Source organism: Prunus persica, chromosome G6 (genome assembly GCF_000346465.2).
Source record: "Prunus persica cultivar Lovell chromosome G6, Prunus_persica_NCBIv2, whole genome shotgun sequence".
NCBI lineage: Eukaryota > Viridiplantae > Streptophyta > Magnoliopsida > Rosales > Rosaceae > Prunus > Prunus persica.
In genome coordinates this window covers 7,583,837-7,595,367 of record NC_034014.1, presented here as the reverse complement: position 1 = coordinate 7,595,367, position 11,531 = coordinate 7,583,837, and the positions used below count along the sequence as shown (strand labels likewise).

The window sequence follows — 11,531 nt, the reverse complement described above, 5'->3', positions numbered from 1 at the left end:
GTTCCCAAAATCCTTTCAATGAAGAAAGTGACCCATTTTACCCTTACCCCAAGGAGTAAATTCGTAATTTATTCTAAATAGATTAAAAAATAGACATTTAATTTGGAGTCAGGGTGTTACAATCCTTTTTTTATATATGTATATAGAGAAGCTCTGCACCGAAACAGGTGGCCTTTTCCAAAAGATAAGTAGACTACGTGTTCAAGAGATAAGTAGAGAATGAGGGAGCTGTTTAACTGGAAAAGCAAACTGACCATCATGGCAAATTGTGTTCTTTCTCTTTACAAGGAACAAACAGGGAACAAAGAAGAGTTAGTTTTTCTTTCTGAAAGCAAGGAAAAGACCTCAACGCGAACTGGCTATTGACAACGATGAGCGCGTTGGACTACCGAGGCCTGAGGTAGAAAAAAGCACTTATCAAATTAAATTGGGAGAGTTGGTACACAAGTTGGTATCTAAAGTTGGTCTCCCTAGCATTTTCCAAAATAAAAGTACTTATCAATTGCAATAGTTAGGTAGACCATAAATTGGGTGCTTGGAAGTTGCGCACTCTCCCCATTTAATTTGATAAGTGCTTTTTTCTACCTCAGGCCTCGGTAGTCCCACGCGCTCCTCGTTTATAAAAGCTTTCACGTCTTGCAAAGAAAAAAGAAGCCAAAGACGTGTATCTAATTTGGAGACAACTTTGTTTACTAGTTCTGCTAGTTCATGCAACTCCTTTTTTGTTTTAAAATTTTAATTTGAATGTCTTAATAAAAATTGACACATTGTTTAACAAAACAACATTTACATTTTTTTTCTGATTAAAAAGAAAACAACATTTATTACGGTAAACGACAATACTCAGGTGCACCTCCTTATTTATTTTATTATGATTAACGAATATTCACCATACATATTGAAAGCGTTCATTTTTAAAATCAGCATTTAAAATCATATATGTAAAAGATCAATCAAATTGAAGATCATGTATCAATTAAAAGGATAGTTCATCATGAGGATCTTATGGTATCAAAATCATCTATTTTTTTAATACATATGAATTACTAAACAATATCAAATTTGATTGATTTTTTTTTTAGATGTAAAGATGATCTTTAGAATTGTGATTTAAGAAGTAAACGATTCTAATTATGACATGTGTATATGAAAATTTATATTACCTTTTCTAGGTGTGCTAAGTGGATTTTTGCCTTTATTGGTCGTCTCCCATGTGTTGTTCTGGAATCCGAAAGGGTAATTAAAAAGCCTCAACAACAAAATCCAGAACTTTTATTGGACGGTCCACCGACGCTGGGCCACGTGGCAGCCAGTAGCCACTAGACCAATCCAAGTGGCACCGTCATTTCCATTGCCCTCCATAAATAGATATCCACAAATAGATATTTTAACGGTACAGCCGAGCGGCTATACTCCATAAATAGAAAATATAACAGTATAGCCGGACGGCTATACTCAATGAATAGAATAATATAACAGTATAGCCGTGCAGCTATACGCTTTAAATAGAAAATTTAACAGTATAGCCGCGCGGCGATACTCCATAAATAGAAAGTTTAAAAGCAAAGCCACGCGGCTAAGATATTTTACAGTATAGCCGCACGGCTATACTCCATAAATAGAATTTTTAAATGGCTATACCCCATAAATAGAAATTTTTGAAGTTAAACCGCCGGGCTATACGCCGCCCACTACTTGTATAACAAGCACGCAAGCACTGAACCCAAGTTTTTCATTGGATTGGGCCACAGATTACATTCATAGATTTCTATTGCATTGGCCCAAGTTAAAAAAAAAAACAACTTAAATGAGATGAAGAACTAATTAGTTTTCTTCGACAAAAAAGAAGAAGAATTAATTAGTTTTCGAGATGCTTAGTACAGTTTTAATGCTTTTAATCTTGTATTTATAATTTTAACAAGACTTAACTGTTTTAATACCATTAGGATATGGTCTATTTCACATTGTTTATGGACCCATATTTTGCTTTCAACTTTGCCCTCTATCATTAGTCCATCAAACTATCTGTTAAAAATATTAAGACCCATTGTCTTATGACTTAATTGCCTCGGATTACTTTGGTCCCCCTTGTTAAGTCTGTCAAAATTGATGTAAGAACTATGACTTAATTGCTTCGGATTACTTTGGGGCCCCTTGTTAGGTCTGTCAAAATTGCTATAAGAACTCTAACATTATACAAATGAAACCATTGTTTTGCTAAAATGTATGCCACATAAGTGACATGTGTGCACAAAAATTATAAAATATTTTCTTTAATAAACATTATATATTCTCTCTTCTTTGGAAAAGGCCAAAGGAGAGAGAAATATTTTTAAAAGAAGCTAAAATGGACAAAAATGCCCTTACTATTTTTAGGTTTCCTAAGGAATCCTTTACATTTGCATGTCTTTGGTTTGAAAGTTGAGGGGTTTTTCTGTCTTTTTTGGGTGAAAGTTTTTTTGTAGTTAAAACCTAAATTTACTAAGAATAAGATCTTAAGAAATACTTTTAAGTGTCATGTATACCACGAACTCAACGCAAATGCTAAACTTATTATCATCTTCCATTTGAATGAAGAAATTGAAAATTATATAGAATTCTAATATGACGGAATTTAGATTTCCATCATTTTAATTTTTGGCAATTTAAGATTTCAGTGTTTGGATTTATGTATGTCGAAGTTTGTAAATGACACTATGAAAATTGTTAAATGACACCTATTTTAGTGGAAATTAAACTCGGAAATTTGATGCTCCAATTTCTACGATTTTTTCTGTGCGTCATTTAATAAAATTTGTTCTTAAGTTGCCAAACAAAGAAATTGTCAATTTCTCTTTCTTAATTTCCCAACTTTTAGCTAAATTTCGAATTATTTTCCCTCATTCAAACAGAGGGTTTGAGAGTGATACTGGGAGAACTAAAATCCCAAAATCACTTAGGGAGGTGTGTGCTTCCGCATACAACCGCTTAAAATCACTTAAAGTGAATATATAAAAAAAATAATTATCCATATAAGCGATTATTGTCCTAGAGTCACTCCCAAATGAACCCTCGGTAAAAACCCCTCCCAGACAACATCTTCATGCATGCCCCAGATCGATTGCTCAGTAATGCATCGTGTGCTACTACTAGGTTTGGTTTCCAGGAAAAGACCAAAAAGCGAAATATTCAAAACCCCCATGATATTACATGCCTCCAGATTACTTTTATGTAGAAGAAAAAAAAAAATCAATGTTTGTCAATCCGTACAAAAGGCACAAGGCACATTCATAGTGATAACAGAAGTTTTAACAAACGCCTTCGACCTGAATGCACCCCATCAACCACTCTAACAAAATTCTGTCAATCTAAAAATTCTACATGTTACACAGTAAGACCTTGTGCAGCAGCAGCCGCAGGTGACTTGGGCTTAGGCTTTTCCACCACGATGGCTTGAGTGGTCAACACCATTCCGGCAACCGAAGCTGCATTCTGTAAAGCACATCTTGTTACCTTTGCTGGGTCAATAACACCGGCTTCCACCAAGTTCTCGTACTTGTCTGTCATTGCGTTGTAACCAACCTCCCATTCACTATCCTTTATTTTCTCCACAACCACTTCACCTTCAATTCCAGCATTTTGAGCTATTAATGCTGCTGGTGATACGAGTGCCTGCATGTAAATAGATTTGATTTTTCAGAATGAAAAGGACAGGTGTTGAGAGAATTAGCATAGAATATGGAACTTCTTCCTTCAAGAACGGTAGTAGCAATTCCAAATAACCAGGTCGAAAGAAATAAGGCATGATTGTTACCTTCTGCACAATGTCAGCACCTAGCTGCTCATCTGCATCTACAAGTTTTTGCTTGAGTGCAGGGACATATGTTGACAGATGCACCAAGGCGGCACCACCACCAGGCACAATACCTTCCTCTATGGCAGCAAAAGTGGCATTCTTGGCATCCTCAATACGAAGCTTACGGTCCTCAAGTTCGGTCTCTGTAGCAGCTCCCACCTTTATAACAGCAACTCCACCTGATAATTTAGCAATCCGCTCAGCCAATTTTTCCGAGTCATAAACAGAATCTGTCTCAGATAACTCCTTCTTCAGCTGTGCAATCCTAGCTTGCAACTCATCTTTTGAAGCTGCATCAGCAATTATGGTAGTGGAGTCCTTTGAGATTGTCACCTTTCGGGCCAAACCAAGCTGCTCAACTGAGGTGTTCTCCACCAGTAGACCCAGATCATTGGCTTGAAACTCAGCTCCTGAATATATATGGAACCAGCTGAATGAGTAATATATCCGTGCAAATTAAGTGTCTATCTGTTGACACAATTAAAAAAATATCCAGAATATACTGCAATAAAGTAACCAAGCATTTTGCTCCATTAAATATCCAATCTAAAGAAACAGATACAAGAAAACTCCTTGGACTATTGATATCAAACTTCACTTGTGTTGCTGAGATATAATCTGATATACTAAGCCAAATATTTACCTGTTAAAATGGCGATATCTTGGAGGAGAGCCTTTCTCCGTTCACCAAAACCAGGAGCTTTGATGGCAGCAACATTAATTATGCCCCTCAACTTGTTCACAACAAGAGTCGCCAAAGCCTCCCCAGAGACATCCTCAGCAATTATAAGCAGAGGGGCTCTCAACTGAGTGGTCTTCTCCAAAAGGGGAATTATGTCCTTGATAGCTGTAATTTTCTGGTCAGTAATCAAAACTCTTGCATTCTCAAATTCAACAATCAATTTCTCAGGGTTCGTAACAAATTGAGGGGAGATATATCCTCTGTCAATCTGCAAAACAATGACAAAAATCATCAAGAGACGATAATCATATAATATACAGAAAGGAAAATCATGAAATGCAACTAAGACCATAAAGAAACGCACCTCCATTCCTTCTTCCACTTCGACGGTTGTCTCAAATGAGGATGATGACTCAATGGATAGGACACCATCAGGTCCCACCTTGTCGATGGCATCAGCAATCATTGTCCCAATATACTCATCGTTCCCAGCAGAAATAGAAGCAACAGCTGTAAGCAAAACAATGATCAACAAAGGACATGGGGTTTCCGTAAATAATTAAACTTGATGAAATACCCTAACACTCGTTACAGCACAGTACCTTTAACATCATCACGACCCTTAACAGGCCTAGATTTATTCTCTAGCTCCTCTATCAGACCGTGTACAGTTTTATCAATCCCCTTCTTTATTGAAACAGGATTTGCACCAGAGGTGACACTCAAAAGTCCAAGCTTGATTATCTCCCGAGCAAGAATTGATGCTGTCGTTGTTCCATCACCAGCTGAGTCGTTCGTTTTGCTAGCAACCTAAATCCCACAATTGAAACAAGAGAGCATGGTAAAATAACCCAGAAAATTAGAACTGCCTGACTTGGGATAGTACTACTTTGAAAAATACTATGAAAATAAAGGTCCAACCTCCCTTATGAGAGCTGCACCAGCATTTTCCATAGCATCAGGAAGCTCAATAGCTCTAGCAATTGTTACTCCATCATTCACCACTTTGGGACTTCCATATTCGTCCAAGACAACGTTCCTCCCTACAGACACATCAAAATTAAGAATTGCTCACGTTCAAAGAGAATACCATGAAATGAAACCTCTATATACTAGAAAATGTTTGAAACAGGTTAAGGAGACACTCTTTTCGTCACAAATGCACAACAAGGAAATATCCAAGATAGCACCAATGCAACAAGGAAAAGAAAGAAGATACCCCTAGGGCCAAGAGTAAGGCCAACTGCATCAGCAAGCTTATCAATTCCGGCCTGTAGCGCACGCCTTGAGTTCTGGTCAAAAGCTATATCTTTTGCAGCGGCCTTCACAACAAATCGGCCCCTTGATTGCTTGTAATTCACCCTATTATTTTGCTGCTGATTCACCCTCCTCCTCAAACTCTGGCAACGCCATTAATTCACACCAAAGAATGAATTTTTAATATTGACCAAAACAAAGAAAACCCAAAAAGATTAAGGCAAATAAACCTCAGATGCTGTTAATATGACCAAACTACACACAAACATCCTAGATTATTAAACCTGCATATTTCTTCAGTCCCAACAAAAACCAATTACCAACCACAGCTACCAAGTAATTCAAGCTAAAGGGCTTAAACACATGCTTGGTTCACAAGAAATGAGAGACCAGATGAAACTCAAAACACAAAAATTCATTCACCGTCCTCCACAAGCTCCGCTAACACCATTAATTCATACAATTATGGAACTAAGAAGATTGAGCCAAACAAAACCCAAAAAGCTTAAAGCAATTAAACCTCAAATGATGTCAATATGCGACCCAAAAACACAAGCAAAATGCCCAGATAATTAAGGGCAGGCAGGTGCAAGGCAAAGCTACGAAGAAATTCAAGCCACAGAGGTCAATGTTTGGTTTAGAGGAAATGAGAGACCAAATGATACCCAATACATACAAATTCATTCACTTTCGTGATAGCAGACAATCCAAGAAGCCAGTACCTGACTGGGCGAGCAGAGAATGGCAGCTGAAGTAAGAGCGTTGGCCGACGCCATTTTCAGAGCTTCAAGGTCGTGGCTTTGTTAGAGAGTAGAAATGCAAGTGTGCGTGTGGATAAGAGAGGCTCACAGTTTTGTTAGGGTTTTTGCCCGTTTTGGGTTTTATTTGTTGTGGGAAAGGAGAGAGAACCGACGACGACGTTCCAGAACCGTCTTCTACTTCCAGAAAAACCCTTTGAGGCCTCTTTCGCTTTTAGGCCCAATACTAACATGCGACATGATATCTCTCTACATATTGGGCCTTAAATAGTTGGGCCCAGCTTCTGGTTTGACAAAGAAACGGGCTTTAGACAATTTAATATCAGCTTGATTGGTTTGTCTCTCACTCTCAGCGTGCCAGTGGAAACTCGAGAGTCGAGACCCTCTAGGAAGGAGGAGCCGTTGGTGGAACTCGGGTTTCATATTTTTTTGGAGGTTAGTTGATCTATTCTGATTTTCTCTCTGTATTATAGATTATTTTCTAACTCTATTGCTCTATTGGATGATTTGGCTATGTGCATGTTAGGTTTTTCAGAATTGAGATTATCAAGGTTTCTCTGTTTTCATTATTTTGGGGAAAATTGGTCTAGGCTGTAGGATTTTCTTGATTTGGGAGTTGAAAGATGTGATTTTTTTTTTCCTTTATTTGTACTGTTTCTGTCATCGAATATTTTGTCTTCGGTATTCAAAAATTGTTTCTTTTTTCTTTTTGTTAATTCAAATGCTTGGGGAATTAGCCTCTCTTGTCTAAACACAGCAATGGAAGTTCGTCAGTTTACTGAGTTTTGTATGAAAAAGATTAGTTATTGTTATTAATTTTTTTGGAAAATGCATATCGGTTTTTTTTTTTTTTTTTTTGGTTTCCCTGCATTCATGTTCCTCTTCCTGAATAAGGGCATCATTTCTTTGCTTTTCAGGCGAGGCCCTGCAGAGGTGGTCCGAAGAAGAAGACTGCCGGCCACTCTCTTAAGCCTTTTTTTTTTCTTGAAAAGATTTCGAGAAAACAAACTGTTTTGTCTCTTGTTTTTCAATTGAAGTCACTTAATAGAGTGCACCATTTTTGTCTCTTGTATTTAAAACTTCTAGTCACTTCATAAACACACGGTGTTGGTTTGTAACTAACCATCTCTATCTCTCTATGTTGTCTCTAGTCTTTTCTTTTTTCTCCCATTAGTTATCTGTTCCCACCTTGTATTCTCAATCTTTTTCTCCCAGCCTCCAAAGTGTCGAGTACTTAGAATGTAGCTAGAATGAGGCTAATTCCAAACGATTGCTAATGCTAAATGAATGCCAACTGTCAAATATGATTTTCTCAGTTCTCTCTTTATCCTTTTCTCCCATTGTTGATCTGTTTATAGTTGTGTTCTTATTGTAATCATTCACATCCGAAAGGCTTATGCCTCTTGGTCACAAAACTTACGCCTTGCCTTTGGAGACATGAATTATTACCAGTGTTTTATAAGACAAAGTCGTTCCTGAGTTTTGCAGCAATCAGATAATAGGCGAATTTTGTAAAAACTCTGTTCTTATTGATAGACAGTATGAAAACATGTAGATATTCATTAACCTAACTGAGATTGTCATTTGATCCCACATAATTTTGCTTTTATTTACTGAATTTATTTGCCACTTCCCACCACTGTCTGTTGGGGCTTTGTGTGGACTACGCATTCCTGTAATGGTTTCTAATTGTAGATTGTATGGCATTTACATTTGTGTGTGGATCTGGATGTTATTCTGTCCCTGTTGTACACTTTCTAAAATGCAGCCTTCATATGCACCTGCTATAATGACATTGCATAGTGTTTCCAGAAATACTGTGACCCTTTTTCTCTTGTTACTCACCACTTACGTTTACTTTTTTTTTTATGAAGTAAGACTACTTTTGGTCCCTGATATTTTTTTTATTTTTTATTTATTTATTTACTGTCCAAGGTCAAAAGAAATTAAGAAACCCATATGAGAAGGGAGAAAACAAAAGATTTGGAGTTTGAAGCAAGGAGAGAGAAGAAAAAGCTCAAGCAGAAAAGGAAGAAGGATGAACCCGATAGAAATTCCTCTTTGATTGAAGTCTCTGAGGAAAAAATGCATATGATAGTTCAGGTGCAGAAGTTTGACAAGAATGGTGGAATTGATGAGAAAAGTGGAGAAGGGGCCAACAAGAAAAAGAAAAGGAAGAGGAGAATGGAGGAGGCTGATAGTGAACTAAAATCAAACCTGACTAATGATCAGGAGCCCGAAGATGATTGTGAGAAATCCAACGGGAAAATCACGGAAGAAGTTAACTTTGCAGATAATGAAAAGAAGAGAGAAATTCTTTGAGGATGACAAAATGGGTGAGGCAGCTAAGAGATTTCAATGCTCTGAAGACAGCGACGTTGACAACAATGGAGAAGGGGATAAAAAGAAAATGAAGAAGAAAGAGAAGAGAGAAAAGGTAGATGGTGAATGGGTACAGAAGATCATAACTGATGGAAAGGAGGCTGGAGTAGAAAGTGAGCACTCAGATGGGAAAATTATGGAGAAGGGTGGATTCATGAAGAAAGAGAAAAGAAACCATAGAAAGAAGTCAGGAAGTCAAATGCGGGAAACTGTGGTTGAGAAACTGGGCACAGAAAGCAGTAGAATTGAAGGAAATAATTTCTTAGAGAATGACGGTAATGTACAGACAACTGGAGATGAGACAAGCAACAGTAACATAGAGGTTGTGTATGTAGAAGACAGTAATAAAAGGAAGAAGAGGGCCACGTCAAAGAAACATGTTAATGTAGGGGATTGCAACGAAGATGAAAAGGAAATAAACAAGTCAGATAAAGGAAGTCTAAAAACCCCAAAAAATATTAGGGCTCCCGATCTTTCTGAAAATTCTACACCTAGAAAACCATCAAAAAGAGTGAGTTTTTCTGATGATGTGCAGGTTGTGTATGTAGAAGACAGTAATAAAAGGAAGAAGAGGGCCAAGTCAAAGAAACATGTCAATGTAGGGGACTGCAATGAAGACAAAAAGGAAATAGCCAAGTCAGATGAAGGAAGTCTAAAAGCCCAAAAAAATGTTAGGGCTCCAAATCTTTCTGAAAAATCTACACCTAGAAAACCATCAAAAAGAGTAAGTTTTTCTGATGATGTGCAGGTCTTTCCCCAATGTGATGCCCCAAAAGATGCAGAAAATGGCTTAGTACAAGGTAAGCGGTTTTCAGAAGAAGAAGACAAGCTTGTAAAAGAGGCTGTTTTAACATACATAGAGGAACATCGCTTAGGTGATGAAGGCATCGACAAGGTACTCAATTGTAGATCCAATCCCCAAGTCAAAAATTGTTGGAAGGATATTGGGGCAGCCTTACCCTGGAGGCCTTCTAAGAGCATATATTATCGAGCTCATATTTTATTTGAACAAGGAAAGGAACGTAATTGGACCCCCGAAGAGTATGAAGAAGTAAGACGTGCCGCCATGGAATCTAAGGATAAAGGTGAAGCCAAACCCAATTGGAGAAAGGTGGGTAATGAACTGGGCAAACATAGAATTCATGTCAAGGATGCATGGCGTAGAATCAAACTGCCAAACATGAAGAAAGGACATTGGTCCCAAGAGGAGTACAAGACTTTATTTGATTTAGTGAATAAGGATCTGCAGATGAGGACGTTGGAAGAAAAGAAATCCAAGCATGGCATGCTGCGAGATAATATCAAGTGGGAGTCAATTAGTGAGACTTTAGGCACCAGAACGAATCCCGCTTGCTGCCAGAAGTGGTATTACCAATTAACATCACCTTTGGTAGCTGAAGGTGTGTGGGCTGATGCTGATGACTATGGCCTACTTTATGCTCTTGATAGCTTGGATGCTTGTTGCATGGAAGACGTTGATTGGGATAATGTTCTTGAGCAAAGGTCTGGAGATGTTTGTCGTAAGCGATGGAATCAAATGGTCAAACACATTGGTCAGTATGGGACTAAGTCCTTTGCTGAAAAAGTTGAAATTTTGTCGAAACGTTATTGTGCTGATGCACTTGAAGCAAGAGCAGTCTTCGATAGTAAGCCTGCAGTTGACTCAGGTTTATTTGGCATCAAAGTAGCGGATGTACTTGGAACAAGGGAGGAGGCTCTATTATAGTAGCAAACCTGTAGTTGAGTGATGAGGTGTATTTGGTATCAAGCTGGCTGTCTTTTCTTCTTTTGATTTTTCCTTTTTCCTTTTTACGTTTTGTATGAAAGATGAAAGGTTAGTGTTGAAGAACAGATCTTCTGTTTTTTTACTTTTCTCCCAGCCGTCGGTTCTTTCTTCTTTCTCTCCATCTCCGTCTTCCTTGGCTTCTTCTTTTCTTCTCTCCATCTTTTTCTTCTTCCTCCCTATACACCAAGCCGCGAAGCCCACAGCCGCCTGTCTGTCTCATCCTCTGCCAACAAAGTCAGTTTCATTAAATAATTGTGAAATCCCACACCACTTGTAATTATTCAAGCTTGTCTCAAATAAAAGATATATGTTCATGGCACATGAATTCTGTTAGGCCGCAGGAGCGGGAGAGATAGGCCTTCAAAAGAAATTGAACAACACACTGTCTTTGTATATATAGATTCTCATATACAAAATTACACTATCAACTAGAAAAAATTGAAAATGGAAATGAGAATAAATTCACAATATATATATTTTTTGTTATTGCCATAATAAGTTTTCATCTCTTGTAATAAGCTTAGTAGTGACATTCTCAAAAAATTCATTATATGAAAATAGACTATTAAACGTTGTACAATTCAAATATAATGTAGCAACTTCCAAAAATAGCACGTTCATCTATCATATCATAACCGTGATGTTCAAGTTTACGTAATTGCAACATTAAGGCCCATCTCACAATCTATGCTAGAAAGGTCATGCTCATGAGTACATTTCATGTTCGCATAAAGAGTTTCACTCCTGCTTTTTACTTGTATAAAACCCCTACCATACAATGATCCATCAGCAACTTTAGAACTTAATTTGGTGAGTGTTGTAAAGTCTTGA

General features: G+C 37.6%; 2 protein-coding genes across 2 annotated transcripts; one reads left to right on the top strand and one right to left on the bottom strand.

The window, feature by feature from the left end:
- LOC18773794 (ruBisCO large subunit-binding protein subunit alpha) lies at nt 3,166-6,655 on the bottom strand. The gene is made up of 8 exons (XM_007204920.2): nt 6,497-6,655; nt 5,737-5,917; nt 5,439-5,560; nt 5,120-5,327; nt 4,882-5,027; nt 4,479-4,785; nt 3,794-4,245; nt 3,166-3,651 (listed from the first exon to the last, which is right to left on the bottom strand). Exons 1-8 carry the CDS (start codon nt 6,548-6,550, stop codon nt 3,364-3,366), a joined length of 1,758 nt encoding a protein of 585 aa, XP_007204982.1. The 5' UTR covers nt 6,551-6,655; the 3' UTR covers nt 3,166-3,363.
- Nucleotides 6,874-11,016, top strand: LOC18771960 (RNA polymerase I termination factor). Its single transcript, XM_020566431.1, is given in 3 exon segments — nt 6,874-6,967; nt 8,468-8,841; nt 8,843-11,016. Coding segments are annotated over 2 exon segments (2,148 nt in total). The 5' UTR covers nt 6,874-6,967; nt 8,468-8,491; the 3' UTR covers nt 10,641-11,016.